Raw genomic sequence first — 16280 nt, 5'->3', positions numbered from 1 at the left:
CTGTCTGGGTGTCTGCTACGAGAAGGGGCATTCCTGGAACGCACGGACTACTTTGCGTCCAGGGAACCAACAGAGCTCTGTTTAGCGCGACCAGCACGCGAGAATTTGCTAATGCCATTCGCGACCAATACTCAGATAGGGAAAGGGCTAATATACACTGCAACTTCTTCCACCAATAACCCGCAGTAATCCTCTACAGATCAAAAGTGTGCTCGTTGATGTTGATGGTATCCACCGTCCAGGTCTTGCCGTTGTCCGACGTCGTCAGACCGCTGGAGGTCGCCTCGGTGAGGACAAGCGTGTCGACGAACGAGCTGTCCTCGGAGTCGAGAAGGATCGTGGTCGATGTGTATTCTGTCTGAATTAATATTTTATCTGTATTATTCGATACAAGACTTACTGTGTGCAGCGACTGTGATCTTGCAGGCGTCGTCTTGACACTCAACTGCAGTGCCCCAACCTTCAGCCTTACCGGAGCCTATACACTATTAGTTATGCATCTCACGTCGGCCGAATAACTTACTTGTTGACAGGGTAGACACGACCTCGCCGTTGATTGCAACAGACTGGTCATACTCGTCGGTACCCTCGTTGTAGACATCTAATACTGTTAGTATACAGTCACCATCCAAGGGCAGACACTTACAGCTCATGGTAAGCTCATCACCCGCGTTCGCAGGTACCTGGTCGCCACCGAGTTGCGTGCCTATACTCATTAGCCTGGCCTGGAACAACTGCCTAGAAAATAAGTCTTCGTTCATACCCTGCAAGGTACTAGCCCAAGTACACCACTGTCCCTCACTCGCGCCGCAGTTCGCATTGGGGTCCTCAAACGAGACAGCCAGGGCCTGAATAAGGTCTCCGCCACTGGTCCCCATACCAGGCCACAGGGCGAGACGATCTTTGAGACCGGGAGTCTTGGGCAGGACGAGGGTGGTGTTCGCCTCGCGGATCCACGAGTTGGTCGGTCCGAGGGAGAAGGCAGGACCGAATCCGATGTTGTCCTGGGCGCCTGCGGCCTTGACGATCGCGAAAAGCGCGATTGCTACCGGTGAGAGAGAATACATTCCGAATACTGTTTGCGATAGGATTCTTTTGTCTTGGTAAAGCGAATGTGCAGCGATTGAATATTCAGAGGGGACCGCCGATTTATAACGCCCTGTCCGGCCAATGTCAGACGTTGACACAAAGTGAAACGACTGGAACTGTCTCAGTGGGTCTGTCGGAGCTTGACGCCGGGCTGATTGAGCAAGGGCAGTTGGCGGAACTGGTGGTGGAGTTTTCCCTTGTGCTTGTCTGATGCCCCGGGCGTTTCATGTAGAAGCTTGCTTGATTAGGGAGAATTCCGGTCGCACCCAGGGGAGACAAAAAAAAACATCAGGTTTATTGTTTAAAGTAGAAAATATCCGATGATGCCTCTCCACAGTTACCGTGACTTTCTGCATCAGAATCGCTCATCCTCTATCCGACTGATCAATATCACTCCTACCCATATCCAGCCCTAACAGCTCAGCCAGGCATCAGGCACCGCAGTCTTAACACCAAATCTCTTCGAAATAACCACAAACTGGGCAATCGCCATCGAGGCCCTAAACGCCAAATGATCCCCTTCCTCAAACGCCTTCGGCACAAGCCCCTTCGTCTGATCCCAATCCACAAACCCCAAAGCCTCAACATTCTCCCTCGTCACCAACTCCGTCAACTTCGTATGTAGCGGCCCGTTAACAGGGAATCTCAACGGACCCATATACGGCTTCTTCGTACGATTGTAGATCTCATCCGTAACGAACGGCTTGACCGCTTCGCGCAGTATATACTTCTCCGTGAACGTCCCAGTGTCGTAATTGTATTTGAGTTTCAGAGACGGCGGGAGGCCGTTCACATACTCTGTCAGATTATGATCCAGAAATGCAGGGCGCGATTCAACCTGGTAGGCCATGTCGACGTTATCGCCCAGATACCGGAGGAGGATATTCGAGAATCCGGTCTTGGTCCAGGTATACTCGGATGTGTGCAGCGGGTGCCATTTCCACATCATATTCTCACGTGCTTGACCGTCGACAGACTCGGCGAAGACAGTTGGTGTGTCGCTTCGTTTGAGCTTCTCTTGATCTGCTGTCCAGTCGGCGAAACGAAGGGAAATTGTGCGGCTGGTGAGACTGGAGACTTGGGTGTTGTTGAGTGTGCGTTGAGTCGAGGGGAGAATGGGTGGGATGGCGATTTTGAAGCCGTAGAATTGGGCCTTCCTTGCTGCTTCAGCGGCGAGGGTGTGTTTCTCGGGGGTGTAGCCCGGACTGAGCCAGGCTTGATCTGGCTCGAGCATGAAGTCGCGTTGGAAGAAGCTGTAGCCCGCGAAGTGTTCGTCGGATCCTTCGCCTGTATGTTGCAAGATTACTTAGCTGGCTGTCGTGATATAGGAACGGAAACCTACCGGTGATAACGACCTTGAAGCCGGCGTCATGCGCGACTTCGGCCATCGCGAGTTTACCCATCCCGTTGGTGTCTGCTGCGAAGGCCTCGCTGTACCAGACGGTATCTTCAAATCGCTGGGCGATAATCTCCTCCGTGACATGAACAGGATTGAATTTCACCCCGAGGAACTCGGACGTGCGTTGAGCAATATCTATACTGTTAGCACTTAGATCGAACACTTAGAGATGGTTGGTTAGACAAACCAGACTCATCAGCCCCACTGTCTTTATCAAACTGCACCGTGAAGCACTGGATTCGCGAGAGGTCTTGACTGGAGCTGTCTCCCAGCTTCGCGCCTTCTTTGACGAGATGCACGACCATACCTGCAATTGCGGAAGAGTCGATTCCGCCGCTGAGATAGATTCCGACTGGGACGTCTGCGCGGAGGCGGACTCGGACTGCATCGAGCAGGCGCTGCCGAACGCCTTCGATCATCTCTTCTTCCGTTCGTGTTTCTTGGATAGACTGTATCTGTTAGTATTTGACACGGTATGGATTTGGTCTGTCTTACCTTATCGGGGTATTGCAAGTCCCAATACTTCTCTCTCTTGATCTCGCCATAGTTCCGGCTCATTATATACTGACCTGGTTGAATCTGGAGCACGTTAGCAACCTCAGGCTTTCAAGAATGCAAGGCTGGAAGTAAGGCGCACCTTCGTCACCCCCTTAAACATCGTCCTATCGTCAAACGTCCACCCAACCTCCACAAGCGCCCTAACATTCCACTCCGGCTGCCACCCATACGCAAGAAACTGCTTGACCTCCGTCGCAACTAGCAATCGGCCATCAATAACCGTATAATAAAGACTCTTGACACCATAGCGATCCCTCGTCGCCAAAAAGACCTCCCGTTTCGCATCCCAGAGCACAATCGCGAACTCCCCACGCAGGTGGCTGAGAAAACTAAGCCCGTAGTGCTTATACAGGGCAAGCACAATCTCGCAGTCGCTGTGACTGCGGAAGTTGTATTCGGCGCTGAGTTCCGATCGGTAACGCTCGTGGTCGTACAATTCGCCGTTTACGATTGCGTACACGTCATCCTCGGGGTCGTGAAAGGGCTGGTTTGCTTCTGGGCGCAGATCCACGATGGAGAGCCGGACGTGTCCGAAGCCTTGCTTTATTAGTATTCTTAGTGAAGGGTATCATGGGAATAAACATACCAACGCGGTTATCTTCGCTAATCCATTTCCCAGCTGCGTCTGGGCCACGGTGTTTGACGATGTCGAGGCTCTGGTGGATTTCGTCTTCTGTCTGTGCTCTGTCAAGAGCTGGATGCTGGCCGAGAGACAGGAAGGCTGTGATTCCGCACATTTTCACTTTGATAATTGTATTATCTTGGGAAAGTGAGATATGCGTTGACTTGGGCTGCTTTTATGTTTCCCTCTGAGTCACCGGAGCGCTGCGTATTGCCGTTTTGTACGAATGAGCGACTGCAAGAGGGGAAGCATTACGGTAAATTTTGGCCATCGTCGGGTTCCGAGTAAATGGACTAGGAGTCTGCAAGTCACGGTCTTGGCTCTGTCAGACCAAAGTGTTGTTGTCTGTGCATCTGTTTGGAGGTGGTGATTCGCCAGGTCGTGGGATGTCCTGCAAGGTTGGCTGACGATGTGACCCAGTTTGATGATTATGGTCAAGTTCCACGAGCTGAAGCTGATCTCAGCCCCGCCTGGAACTCGGCAATCGAGGGGCTGAAAACTTGCACGAAAGACAAGTCATGGTGTGAAGGTGGGGTGTGTGTGGATGTCCGCGGCCAGAAGATCCAAATCCGGTGCCTTTATGCGCTTAATACGGACGATCAGTTCAGGCTATGGCGTGTCGAGCAAGGTTGATGCTCTTGAACTGTACTTTGACTTGCTTCTGATAAGTTTTGTTTCCATCCATATAAATTTTATGTGAACCTCAGTACCAATGATGTAGCCCACTGGCTGTATATAAAGAATAATGCTTCCTTTACTTCACACCTCATTGTACAAGGCTGGAGGCTCAAACAAAAAGGCCGTCTATACCAAGTAATGGGGGCATTGGTACCAAGCCTCAGACACTGAGAGATGACCATTGTGTTACTGCACCAGCTGCTAGTCACAGTGGACAAGTCGAGATAAAGAAAAGAAAACTCAGACAGAATCCTCTCCCTTCCAACTCGCCAAGTGGTCATCATACCCGTCTCCAAAACACAACACCAAGTTCCTTTTTCTCAACACCAACACCCCGTCTCTTCACTGCTCCAGCTTCCTTTACGAGCGAACGCTGCGATATATTGACAATTGAGATGGCCAGACGTCGCAATCGGAGACTTGAGATTTCAGCCCCTCAACAGCGAGGAATCCAGGAAATCGAGACAGCAAAATTCAGAATGTACGCTCAAAGTGAAAACGCATCCAGGTAAGACTTCTAACCAGCCCTGTCAGATGTCATGGACTAACTGCATACAAAGCACCGACAATGATTCTGCTCCTGCGGATACCCTGAACTACCTTCAAGCGGAGGATCACTGCGTCATGTGCAATGCGAAATCCGCTCGTCGATGCCTCTGGTGCCAAAGCACTTCCTACTGCTCCCTGAAGTGCCAGGAAGAAGACTTTACCATGCACAAGTTGCTCTGCCAGCTGATTCCCTCTTTTCCTCCCCGTCCATCTCCAGAGTATGTCCGAGCAATCTTCTTCCCCGAGATGGAATGCCGACCACAACTGACTTGGGCAAAACACGAGTCTGGTGTTGACAATTTTGATGGGTAACGCTGGACAAGGATCATCACCGCTCCCTACTTGGGGTATGACGAGCCAAAGAAGGGCCGGGTGAGGATTGAAGAAAACCTGGTGCGATCACAGACATTTGGGACAGGTTTCAAACATGGCAATCTGCAGCGCGATGGACATTGTGTTACTATGGTTTATCGCGCAGGTGGCAACCCCTGTCCAAATGAAAGCATCCTCACCAGCCTTCGCCCACCCGGCGTCGAACAGAGTCCCTTCCGTGGCCCTGTTCTTGCTGTGCGCGAGCGCCCCGGGAAGCTTTACGAGGATATCGCCATGTCGGATTTTAGACACCTAATCGACTACCTCATTTCGTTCCATTTGACCCGTCCCCTAGCCGAGCCTTTTACTGGACCAATGAGGCCCGTTCACGGTGTCTTGATACGGTGTTGCGGAGAAACTCAAGATAACTGGGGGGTCAGCTTCAAATCTGCGGATCTCAGTACTGTTGGCTGCGCCCCCGGTGACAACGGAGCCATATCCCAAATTTCCAAACTGCTCGGCATGCCCCTTCGCCTACGGAAATGTGCCATCAATGGGTTCTTCGAAGATGTGACCAACCCCAATGCTTCTATGCTCATGCTAATGCTTAACCCCGAGCGCAAAGATTGGGGCATGCCGTCTTCTCACTGGGCCTTGAACATCGGCAATGTCTTTGTCGTCCGTGATGATGGAAAGAATCTCAAAGTGGAGGATGTAGAGATGATTTGTTACTTCGCCAGATTCAAGGTGCACCCTATGTTCCAAAGGATAGCCCAGGAGATTTGCGAGCTGGAGTCTGCAGACGCAGATGAAGACGAAGACGAAGACGTGCCTATTGTCGGCCCCAAGCAGAAGGCTCTGGAGTGTATCAATTGGGAGAATATGGTTCAGCATTGGAATGTGGTGTGGTGAACGGCTCTTGATATTCGGACCAATTGGGTCTTGACTTTGTCAGGTAGCTCGTCTTTCTTTTAGGTCGGTTTTTCTGCAATCATCGGATGATTTTAGTGCCCGCTGCAACTACGGACTGGGAGCTTCATTGGCAATGTCCATCTACTGGGCGGCCTGGGTAGGGTCATTCCCCAGTGGAAAGATTGCGGTGCAAAAACTACGAACTACCTAGACTAAGAAACTACAAATACTAGGATAAACTTTCAAGCAAGCTAAGTTTCACTATTACAATTGAATAAAATTGAGAAATTGATTAAAAGATTTTGATGTTAGTTAGACAACCCCATGTAAAGTTCAGATTCAAAGCCCCCACCCTCTATGCTTAACAGAAATACGTTACAAACAATCCTCCCATTCCACACTAGCATAACTATCATAACTCGCCTGTACACTTCCCTTCCCATCCCCAGGCTCCAACGGCCCTGGCACAATCTCCCTCTGCAACCTCTCAGCCTTCGCCCTCGAAACCCACTGCCAGTCCAACAAATCCAACAGCAACACCGTAACCCAGCGCCGGCTATTCTGCTCAGTCGCCCTATCAACCGCAATACAAAACTGGTTAATGCATGTTCCAGGAACACGACATAAAGCGTGCACGGCGCCGAAAAAGTGCGTGATGAAACACGCGTCCATGGGTGCTTCCGTGTACCTCACGCTATAGCCGCCCGGGGTACTGGTGATGTGCCAGAATTTGAAATTCAGGGTACTCCCTTCTTCGCCGAGGATTAGGATCCAGGAATGTGGATCTCCTGGGTTGCGCTTTGTGACCACGGTGCTTAGTTGGTACCATGTTATCTTCTTGGCTCGGGTTCTGGGGGGCATGTTTGTAGATAAATTAGGTTTAATTTACGTACAGCTACAGAGTTAGGATCTGCTGGCGTCGTCTAGGAAGATGGCTCGGAGTCGTATGGGTGTTAGGCTGTTTATATCATAATGTATGCCTTTGTTATGCAAAGGATATGGTCATATAAGGGACTTGTGATTGTAGGGCACTATCGATAAAGGGCTTTGAATTCAATGTTACGTGATAAAACACGCATTGATTGATACTAGGCCTATGTGCAGCCCTATTATTCATTGGGTTAGGTGTTATAATGATACTTTGTGTAACATTTCTTGATGGACGAGATGATCAAGTACGATGGCTCCGTCCTACTGGTTTCCCTTGGTGGGCTAAAGACGTACTTTGTCTTACTTTCTTTGAGGTATCGATTGTTGAAGAAGTGGTTATTCCAATGTATAATTTGCTCGGCACAAGACCCCAGGGACACGTCTGAGCTTGGACTCCTCCTAGTTGGCATCACCAAGGCGAAGAGTATACCAAGCAGTCTGCTCTTCATCAAGCAGCTCCAAGGGCACATCTATATATGTCGAGCTGGGCCCCCACAAGTGCTCCTTCAATCCCTCGCCCTCTTTGGCAGTGATTAAAAGCGCATTCTCCAAATCCTGTATAACGTGCACCCAGCGTCCCCCTCCCGGCTTGAATGCATTTTTCAGAATCTTATCCACGTCGGGGGTACAGTCTGTCGGAAACAACCCGACCTTGATGCAGCTCCTGCAGTCGCGCACCCGCTGCGTATACTGGTTCAGGGCCTTTCTGATAGGGTCGTATAAGGTACAGCCGTGTTCATCGCGCCGGATGTAGTAGAAGGTGGCGATGGTGTCGGGCTTCGGGGCGGACGGCATGGTTACGACTGTCCAGCCGAACTTTTGGTCGTCTTGTTCGTTCATGTGTATCATGATGTACATCCACATGTAGTTGCCGTCATCGAGCGTGGGAGGTATAGGGGGTGCAGGGAGGATATGGATGTACGGCATTCGGGTGTCAATAAGCGGGGTGTGAGTTGGGTGGGATAACAGGAAATATACTATCTCAGACAGTGGATTGCATCTTCTTATTGTGAAACTATCCTTTTGAAATACAGTACCCTCGACGACTGTTCAAGTGAATAGGCTAGACCAATACAGCAGTGAACCACTAGGCGACTTATTTAGTGAATACTAGTGCTCTAGCCTTTTTCAGCCTCTACTCGTGTGGATGTAAACAATTATATGTGCATGAGTAGTTTATATTGGAAAAAGATGGCACTTATTGACATTGAGCCTTTGGTAAAGCAGGTATAATCCTAGATCCCTTTCATCTTTCTACAGCAGAACAGGATCTACCACTCCGAAAGACCACAACGAAACTTTACCATTGTCCGTACCAGTTATTTACATCTTAGAAAAGGTCATGTTGATTGATTTTGCCGAAGTCCCATTCCTGAGAAGGTTATCTACGATGATGCATTGCAGTTCCCTGTATTCTATTCTCGCCCAACATCACGGAGGCTCATAAGGGCTGTAAGCCCCAAATGGATAAAAGGACACAATTATCTAAAAATTAAACAGAAAAGTGAAGATTCTAAGCCGGGCAGTCTGATGACCATGCCACTAGCGTAAGATGTAACCTGCTAAATGCGAGCCTTGTGTTGGACCAGACAATCGTCTGCCGTTAGAGTCTGATGCCTCAGTGACCTCTTACTGCCCTTACCCTCCATGATGATGTTATACGGCTGTTGATCAGACCCAAGGCTCCTCCACTTCCAAAGATGCAGATAGTCGCTCTGCTTTCCTTCAATCCGATTAACTACATGGCTTCCAAGATTCGGCAAGAACTTGAATCCATGCCCACTACCCCCAGTAGCAACCATGAGCCCATCCATATCTGGAACAAAATCAATGACAAAGTGGTTATCGAAGGAGTCAGTATACCAGCACAGACGAGCCTTGGTTTCGCAACTCAACAGCTCCGGCATATGTTGTTCGACGAAACCCCGGATTGTGCGGGCTGCCAGGAGCGGCATCTGGCGGGTTGACTCTGCTGTCCATCGTGTTATGGGAATACTCCTCGCGACGCCGTCTTCCTGGGTCTGTGGATTGGTGAATTTGGTTCCCCGGTACCCTATCTTGACTGTTCCATTCTTGTCTCGAGCAAAACCATACAGGCCCCCGCTAGCACCATGGCGGATGTCGTACCTGAATGGCAAAGGTTAATCTTCGGTCAGTGATTATTGACCCAGACTGTACTTACGTCCATGTAGGGAAGTTCTCCGGCGCAAAGCGGTCCCACAAGGACGACCCTGGAGGCAGTTGAAACATGCAGACACTTCCAGCGGTGGTTTCACACAGGTTATCAAGTTGAGTGACAAGCGATGGAGTCCACCCACCACAGGCCATAATAGTCAATTCGGCGGGGTGTGATGTGCCATCTGCTGTTTTGACGCCTTTGATACAGGATTCGCTATCGCGAAGGAAACTCGAGAACAGGCCTTGTTGCGGACCAAATATAAACTGGACACCAAGTGTCTCTGCCTTATGCAGGGCAAAGCGGCAGGCCTTGTCGGCGTAGGCAAAGCCACCTTGGATATCAAGTATTCCGTAGTTACGCTTTCTTTTGAACGGGTTGACAGCGAAACTGAACCCGTTCTTGTTCGCTCGCTCGACATCAGCTGGGTCGGTCAGAACGATCTGGAAATTTTCCAGCCCAGCCTCGGCCATGTTCTTCATGGTGTTTGTCTCGAAGTCTGGCAGCGAACTATCAGAGAATATAGTGAGGTTTCCATTGTTGACGAAGAGGGCATCATCGGCTGTGAATCCTGGCGGCCGAGTGCTTCCATTTTTGATCTCTTCATTCCACGTTTTCCAGTGGGACAGGGCATCCAGTGCGAGGGTCTGATATTCGATCTGGGACCCATACGCCATCCGGATTATTTTGTTCATGTCTGCACCGCGTTAGGCTTGAGCCGGTTAAAGACTCCAATGGTCAGAATGATTGACATACCAGCGGATGCAGCATCACAGCCTCGATCATAGGAATACTCCGTCTCATGGTAGGTCTGCTTGTCGAGGACTTTGACATTCGTGTAGCCGCGCTGAGCAAGATGGATGGCGGTGCTTAATCCAAAGACGCCCGCGCCAACAATGACAATGGGCGCCGACTTGCTGCTAACTTTGGATGTCATTTTTGCAAAGTACGTCGTAGTGTTGAAATCCTTGAACCCTTTATCGGCGTACGTGGTGGTATGGCTTATTTATCTTTAGACCAGTGGAGGATGGAATGACAGAACTGGCAATTCGGGAAATACCGTCGCCACATCCAGGTGTGGGTCGCTGCACCAGTTAGAGGACAATTTCTTTGACTCTTCGCATTCTTCCGGAGTTGGAGAAGCAGAGGAGACCAGGACGTTCTAGTCATGAACCAAGGCTGTGCACATTCACCAAAGGCTCCCTGCTTAACTTGATAGCGTAGTGTCCCCGCTCAGATCTACTACGAAATAGTAATGATAACCAGCGTCTCCACCTTTAAAGCAAGAGATAGCACCTTGTTTCCGGTCATGTCGAGTTCTATTTTGCGGGGTTAGCGTTATCTCTTGGTGCTTCTCCAAACATAAAGTCCAATAGGGCAAGCCCTTCGTATTCTTCCGAGATAGCCCTGGTCGTAACGGGCCACTAATATGCAACCTAATGGTCGTTGATATAGCTATTCCGTCCTGCGGAGTACCGTTGAACGCCATATCAGGCGGGCGACCATGACCAAATATTTAAATACCAGTATAGATCTCCGAGCAGCTATACAGATTAGTGTAACATCCCCTTATTATGGCTTTAAGAAATCTGTTCACCGAGTCAACCCTTGCGACGTATATCAAACAAGTGCGCGCAGCCCCTCGGCAGCTGGTATGGAACAGACATTTGCTCCTGTCGGCCCTCTGCTATGCCACGGCGTCGATGCCCTTGAGTATGTTTACCCTGTAGAAAAGCTCCTTCTTCTAGGACCGCGGCTAAATGCTCTATCCAATGCAGCCTGGGATCAAGGCTCTTCCGGGACAATTCCAATCCTCCCCGGTTTCCAGGACCACTTCGGCTTTGGCAACAGTAACGCTGGCGAGCTGCGTTATTTCGTTTCGATCCCCTTCGCCGGTGCTGGTGTCGGTGCGCTACTGTCTCTCTTTATCAATGATCGTATTGGACGACTATGGTCGTGGCGGTTATACACTGCCATCTGGATCATCGGACAGTTGGTCATGTGTTTCACCCCTACCCTAGGGGGTCTCTGGGTTGCTAGAGTTATCTGTGGTCTAGGTATCGGTCCACTAACAGTCGTCGGTACTATGTCTATTGTTGAGATTGCGCCCACTGAAATCCGAGGCCTGCTGGCTGTCTGGTTCAGTGTCCTGATGTGTATTTCCGGCGTGGTATCCATCTTCACGGTATTAGGAGCATATGTCCACATCGCAACCAGTCGGCTGCAATACCAGGTTGTTTGGTTCTCGCCATGCGTCTTCTTCGCTCTTCTCATTTGTGCGAGCTTCTTCCTGTGCGAATCACCTCGCTGGCTATGGCTAGTTGGCCGCCATGACGAGGCGATAGAGACTTTAGTCCTGTTACGTGGACTGCCAGCCGACCACCCCCGAGTCTCTTCAGAGCTGGACGAGATCAAAAATGCAATTGAACGAGAAACTACACACTACGAGGCAGGGGCTTCACGATTACTCGGTAACTTCAAAGAAACTTTTACCGTCCGCTCCAACCTACGACGCGTACAGCAGACTCTCATCTCATATGCCCTCGCCCAAATATCCGGTGCGAATTCGATTACTTCTTACTTCATCCCCATTCTGAATCTGCTTGGTGAGGCGGGGGGTACCACTCATAGTCTGTTCATGAGTGGCATGTACAGCACGTCGAAAGTGTTTTTTACATTGATTGCCTCCTTGTTCCTTATCGATGCCCTTGGTAGACGGGGCTCACTGTTCCTAGGCGCCTTTCTCCAGATGGTCTCAGATATATATCTTGCTATCTATCTAAAGTATGAACAGGCGGGGACGGTTAATATGACCATGTCCGAGGCAGCCATCGGGATGCTGTTCGTGCATGCACTCGGATACGCAATTGGTAAGAATATCCAATATCTTGTTACAGCAGCTGACTCCGCTCAGGGCTATTCGTCCTCCCATATGTTTTCGGAGGCGAACTCTGGCCGAACCGCATTCGCTCATTTGGAGGCGCTATCAGTCAAAGCTTCCATTGTACGAATTGCCACCGGCTTTCTGTATCTCCCACTGATTGGTTGTATAGGGTTGTTCTTCTTCGCGATGAACTTCGCCCTCCCATCCCTCCTTACGGCCACCAACAACTGGGGCGCTTTTTTGTTTTTCGCCGCGTGCTGTCTCATTGCAATCTTCTACGTATTCTTCATGGTCCCTGAAACATCAGGACTCAGCGTTGAAGAACTCGATGCGCTGTTTGAGGGATCGTGGTTTAATGCGTACAAGTATACCAGAAAGCGTAATCATAACCGCTTCCTACTTGAAGGGGCAGACGTTGAGCGGAATGAGCATGAGGGGTAGGTCTTGTTTGCATCATCTGTAACAACCAACCTTGTTGCTAATTTTTGGAATATAGTGAGAGCAGTGGAGACTGGAAGGGTCGGTCGAGCGATGTGGACAATCTGAAGTAATAATGAAGTTCAAATAACACGAGTCTTGTCATTGAGTCTGTATTACTGTCCATCAAAGCAATTTAAATACAATCTTGTGCTCTTAGGGGATCTAATTACTGAGACGGAAGGTCATCCATCAGGCCAGTTAACAACTGATCCGCTCCTAAAGAAACACCCATATCCGAAATATCAGCCACCCACTGGGTCAAATCCTGTGGATGCTCCTCCCTAACGGACGGAATTCCATCAATCCGACTACTCGGCGCCTCCGCAATTATGGTAATAGTACGACTCGCCAATTCCCGAAAGATATCACGATAAGGCGCAGCATCGCGCCAGCGCTCCGCAAACACCACTAGGACCATGGTGCAGTCCGTACAGGTATTACTGACTTGATCAAGTCTGGAAGCGTCACGCGCGACTGGAGATGTCCACAGACAGTATAGGTACGTGAGTCCCGCTATGAAGAGCTCATGCAATGCACTCCAGGTGTACGTGGTGGGCCCGCCGACGAATTGCCGACGGAAGCTGTGGCAGACGTCCTTTGCTGCGTGTAGGCATTTCATAATAACTGTTTCGGCTGCTGGAGCCTTTTTGTTTGTTAATTGCACACGGTGTAAATGCAGAATGGCGTTGTTGTATGCAGCCTGGTACCAGTCTGGGGTTGTGAAGAATGAGAGCGTCCCGGTGTCAGGAGGAGCACGGGTTGGGGGGAGGGATGATTTCCAATCTTCAAGCATGTCAGACAGTTTATTGATGCGGGATTCACGGATTTCGGGATCTTGGAGGGTGGTATCAGAGTAGATCTGAGTTTGGGTGCGGCCTTGTAGTGACCGGATATGGAATGCGTGGATGGCATAGGTCATCATCGTAGGTTGATTGACTGTACTAGCTAATGGTGAGTTTGATTCATATGCAGGCTGCTCAATATCCTCCGGGAACTATCAATCGGTTATCCACTGTCCATTTTCTATCATATAACAGAGCATACCTCTGCGTCCATGTCCTCAAAACGCAGACTGAGGGGCCGTCCTAACATGACTGCGGCTGCGCACTCCATTTGATACGCGCTCCAAAAGACACGTTTCTGCATCTCTTGCTCCATCGGTGGTATGTTTGTGATCAGATGCTTTGAGCTGCGATGGTAACCGAGGTTAACGCATTGGCGTAGAGCCTGGCCGGCGAGTTTCCTGGTATGACCCGTTAGCCGCCTTATACCTACATAGAGAGTGGGAATTGTTCCTACCAATGTGATGTTCCCTGTGACGACCTCAGGGAATAGGCCGCACAGCATAGAAGAACTTGGATTGACTCCATATTGTCGTAACATAATATATCATCGGTATAAAGTAACGCAGAGGCGTATAGTTGCTCCGCTGAGCAGCCCGGGCTGGGAAGTAGACAGGCGCCTATCGCATATACCTGCCTCTGTATTTAGAAACATGACCCATTTGCAACCAGCCGCAGGGGCCGCACCATATTCAAGAAGAACAGCGGGGCTGGCTTATAATAAATTGTCATTGCAGTGATAGGGTCTTTCAGCGCCGCTTCCCAAATTCTAAAGGTCGCCTCGTCTAAGAAAGGATACTGCGGATGGAGGTTCTGAAAATACGCATTGCTCAGTCTCACGGCCGTGCTATACTCTGGCAGCAGACATGGCTCTGGTGCTACTGTCTCGTTGCGAATCCCTGAAAGGTCAGGAGATATCGATGGGATCAATTGACGAATCGACGGACTGATGAATCGTGTGAAGGCAAAGGCGGACGAGGAGCCTAGGAACCGTGGTTCAGCGCCAGCTGCATTCAGACTTAAAACACCCATAATGGAACAGAGGTCCGAGACTTCCTTCTCATCGGCATCCGCAGCCGGTGCCCTGGACTGAGCAACGCCAGGCTGAAGTTGCCGTACTGCGCTTTCGAGAAGCTTGACGCGATGCTCTAGGAGGGCAATATAGTTTCGTGGCTGGAGGCGTTTTGTTGCTGGGTCCTCCACCAGGCAGGCTGTTTTGTTACAAGAAAGCTACTGTAAAAGTGCAGATGGCAGTTCGGGGCCTACCAAGACTATTTCTCTGACAATTCGTGCATGTCGGAACTTGATCATCGCACTGTATCTAGAAGTCAGAGATCTGTGCTTGGAATGTAGTGGAGGCCATACCCTCAACTTCCTCTCCTTGCAGCTGACGCAGGCCACTGTAGTCCTGCTCCCAGTGCGCATGCGACGGGCGGCCCCTTTGGCTGGGCGAGTGTGCAGATTATCAGGCATTTGGGCGAGACTAGCGAGGTTCAAGAATACAAGAAATGGAGAACGGCGTTCTAGTTGGAGACAGCTTTTATAATGGATTTAGATTTAGTTCCCATGTGATCAGGCCGATATAAACCCTCCAATCACTGTTGTTTACTTTATCTAAGCTTGATCATATCACAAGATGGTATATTAGGCGGTTGGAATACTTTGATTAACAATGTTCCTTACACTATCTGAGACTAACTTGTTTAGGTATATCAACCCGACTAACTCATCGTTTCTCGCTGCTCACGACGCATTCGGTGGAGCAATCCACCGCTTGATGGCCCTGATTCACTCATTACAACCGATGAATGGAATGCCCTCGCGCTGGGTTCCTCTGTGGCGTCAGTAGGATCATCTGGGTCCCTGACACCAGTGACACCAACCCGATAGTCATACAAGCAAGCATCCTCCTGCATATCGTAGACCTTTTCAACTTCCCGATACATCTTGGCCAGAATCAGGATTATCTCGGCAGCCTCTTTGTAAATCACTCCCGCCTGCGCGAGCTGAGTCCAGAGCGACGGGTCGATCATCCCCTGGTATTTCTCGACAACCTGGCGCCGGATTAGACCCCTCTGGCTCATCCTGTCCAGCAGCTCCGCCACGTAGAGCTGGCATCGCTTTGGCTCAACCCGCTCCGCCAGCGCCAGTAGAAGCCGGAGATCTGACTTATCGATTTTGCCGATTCGTTCCTTCGATTGCTCTTTGAGTCTGTCCAGACGCCTGTTATGCTGTATTGAGTGCTCGTAGTCGATGGGGCCGCCCTTCACATAGATGAAAAGGCATTTATTGGTGTCTTCTGGTGGAACGACGAGCAGCATCCAGTGTGCTGGGTGGCTTTGGTTTTCTGCGATGGGTCGAAGGTTTATGCGCTCTTCACGTTTTCCAATGGCTACATAGAGGTCGAGATCGTCGTGGCAAGGCATATTTGTGGTGAATTGTCGAGGCAATGAAGGTACTGTGTTTGCCGCCTTGAACTGGGGTTATGTAGCTTTTATATAGACATGCTGCAGACTCCTTTGTTCTCTGGACAATGCAATCACTCCACCTTTATAGGCTTTGGTGGTCCTTCCGTGGTATTATGTCTGGAGTCACATATACCACTTCATTACAGTCTATGAAAGGGCTTGCTGCATTATGCTTTTTACACTGTGGACATGGCCCTTTGCTATTTGAAACGTCCACCTGAATACACTTTGTATTTTTCTGCGCTTTCATTCAGGCTCTCGCAACCAGATTCCTCATAGCATGTCAGAATATCGGATTAGTTGGCCAATACCATCAATCTACCTTGTTGTACCTCGCCGACCTACGTTCTACCGACATACTAGCTACGGTGAGATGAAGAC

The 16280-nt window shown here is 50.0% G+C and overlaps 9 protein-coding genes across 9 annotated transcripts; 2 read left to right on the top strand and 7 right to left on the bottom strand.

The window, feature by feature from the left end:
- Nucleotides 1-127: 127 nt before the first annotated feature.
- ASPSYDRAFT_561669 (uncharacterized protein) lies at nt 128-1284 on the bottom strand. The gene is made up of 5 exons (XM_040849169.1): nt 764-1284; nt 647-706; nt 524-601; nt 401-478; nt 128-354 (listed from the first exon to the last, which is right to left on the bottom strand). The coding sequence occupies exons 1-5, from the start codon at nt 1065-1067 to the stop codon at nt 194-196; spliced, it is 681 nt and encodes a 226-aa protein (XP_040696662.1). The 5' UTR covers nt 1068-1284; the 3' UTR covers nt 128-193.
- Nucleotides 1285-3997, bottom strand: ASPSYDRAFT_561675 (asparagine synthetase B family protein). The gene is made up of 6 exons (XM_040849170.1): nt 3633-3997; nt 3126-3583; nt 2984-3067; nt 2676-2937; nt 2432-2623; nt 1285-2376 (listed from the first exon to the last, which is right to left on the bottom strand). The coding sequence occupies exons 1-6, from the start codon at nt 3781-3783 to the stop codon at nt 1502-1504; spliced, it is 2022 nt and encodes a 673-aa protein (XP_040696661.1). The 5' UTR covers nt 3784-3997; the 3' UTR covers nt 1285-1501.
- A 417-nt stretch (nt 3998-4414) lies between these two features.
- On the top strand, nt 4415-6119 carry ASPSYDRAFT_73415 (zinc finger MYND domain-containing protein; the record flags this gene model as incomplete). The annotated part of the gene is made up of 3 exons (XM_040850710.1): nt 4415-4854; nt 4907-5113; nt 5219-6119. The coding sequence occupies exons 1-3, from the start codon at nt 4742-4744 to the stop codon at nt 6117-6119; spliced, it is 1221 nt and encodes a 406-aa protein (XP_040696660.1). The 5' UTR covers nt 4415-4741.
- A 375-nt stretch (nt 6120-6494) lies between these two features.
- Nucleotides 6495-7111, bottom strand: ASPSYDRAFT_1165308 (uncharacterized protein; the record flags this gene model as incomplete). Its single annotated transcript, XM_040840164.1, has 1 exon — nt 6495-7111. The coding sequence occupies exon 1, from the start codon at nt 6978-6980 to the stop codon at nt 6495-6497; it is 486 nt and encodes a 161-aa protein (XP_040696659.1). The 5' UTR covers nt 6981-7111.
- A 337-nt stretch (nt 7112-7448) lies between these two features.
- On the bottom strand, nt 7449-7976 carry ASPSYDRAFT_95217 (uncharacterized protein; the record flags this gene model as incomplete). The annotated part of the gene is made up of 1 exon (XM_040853088.1): nt 7449-7976. One exon carries the CDS (start codon nt 7974-7976, stop codon nt 7449-7451), a length of 528 nt encoding a protein of 175 aa, XP_040696658.1.
- A 635-nt stretch (nt 7977-8611) lies between these two features.
- ASPSYDRAFT_163871 (NAD(P)/FAD-dependent oxidoreductase) lies at nt 8612-10162 on the bottom strand (the record flags this gene model as incomplete). Its single annotated transcript, XM_040843205.1, has 3 exons — nt 8612-9176; nt 9232-9922; nt 9982-10162. 3 exons carry the CDS (start codon nt 10160-10162, stop codon nt 8612-8614), a joined length of 1437 nt encoding a protein of 478 aa, XP_040696657.1.
- Nucleotides 10163-10799: 637 nt separating this feature from the next.
- ASPSYDRAFT_163525 (uncharacterized protein) lies at nt 10800-12550 on the top strand (the record flags this gene model as incomplete). The annotated part of the gene is made up of 4 exons (XM_040843173.1): nt 10800-10938; nt 11004-12095; nt 12140-12229; nt 12279-12550. The coding sequence occupies 4 exons, from the start codon at nt 10800-10802 to the stop codon at nt 12548-12550; spliced, it is 1593 nt and encodes a 530-aa protein (XP_040696656.1).
- A 129-nt stretch (nt 12551-12679) lies between these two features.
- ASPSYDRAFT_51528 (uncharacterized protein) lies at nt 12680-14919 on the bottom strand. Its single transcript, XM_040848303.1, has 6 exons — nt 14797-14919; nt 14698-14746; nt 14119-14642; nt 13889-14064; nt 13634-13832; nt 12680-13583 (listed from the first exon to the last, which is right to left on the bottom strand). Exons 1-6 carry the CDS (start codon nt 14902-14904, stop codon nt 12756-12758), a joined length of 1884 nt encoding a protein of 627 aa, XP_040696655.1. The 5' UTR covers nt 14905-14919; the 3' UTR covers nt 12680-12755.
- Nucleotides 14920-15152: 233 nt separating this feature from the next.
- ASPSYDRAFT_1165304 (uncharacterized protein) lies at nt 15153-15914 on the bottom strand (the record flags this gene model as incomplete). Its single annotated transcript, XM_040840163.1, has 1 exon — nt 15153-15914. Exon 1 carries the CDS (start codon nt 15855-15857, stop codon nt 15153-15155), a length of 705 nt encoding a protein of 234 aa, XP_040696654.1. The 5' UTR covers nt 15858-15914.
- Between the last annotated feature and the right edge of the window lie 366 nt (nt 15915-16280).

Source organism: Aspergillus sydowii, assembly GCF_001890705.1.
Source record: "Aspergillus sydowii CBS 593.65 unplaced genomic scaffold ASPSYscaffold_18, whole genome shotgun sequence".
Taxonomy (NCBI): Eukaryota; Fungi; Ascomycota; class Eurotiomycetes; order Eurotiales; family Aspergillaceae; genus Aspergillus; species Aspergillus sydowii.
Note: the sequence above shows the minus strand (reverse complement) of the source record. Positions and strands in the feature narration are given on the sequence as shown.

Excerpts from the sequence above, each read along its gene's own strand:
- ASPSYDRAFT_561669 (XM_040849169.1), bottom strand. The coding sequence starts at position 1,067 with ATGTATTCTCTCTCACCGGTAGCAATCGCGCTTTTCGCGATCGTCAAG. Across the intron at positions 602-646 it reads TGATGAGCTTACCATGAGCT|ATGTCTACAACGAGGGTACC; the intron begins GTAAGTGTCTGC and ends TAACAGTATTAG. Across the intron at positions 355-400 it reads GATCACAGTCGCTGCACACA|AATACACATCGACCACGATC; the intron begins GTAAGTCTTGTA and ends TAATTCAGACAG.
- ASPSYDRAFT_561675 (XM_040849170.1), bottom strand. The coding sequence starts at position 3,783 with ATGTGCGGAATCACAGCCTTCCTGTCTCTCGGCCAGCATCCAGCTCTT. Across the intron at positions 3,068-3,125 it reads TGTTTAAGGGGGTGACGAAG|ATTCAACCAGGTCAGTATAT; the intron begins GTGCGCCTTACT and ends AACGTGCTCCAG. Across the intron at positions 2,624-2,675 it reads CAGTGGGGCTGATGAGTCTG|ATATTGCTCAACGCACGTCC; the intron begins GTTTGTCTAACC and ends CTAACAGTATAG.
- ASPSYDRAFT_51528 (XM_040848303.1), bottom strand. The coding sequence starts at position 14,904 with ATGCCTGATAATCTGCACACTCGCCCAGCCAAAGGGGCCGCCCGTCGC. Across the intron at positions 14,065-14,118 it reads CGCTGTTCTTCTTGAATATG|GTATATGCGATAGGCGCCTG; the intron begins GTGCGGCCCCTG and ends ATACAGAGGCAG. Across the intron at positions 13,833-13,888 it reads TCACAGGGAACATCACATTG|GAAACTCGCCGGCCAGGCTC; the intron begins GTAGGAACAATT and ends GGGTCATACCAG.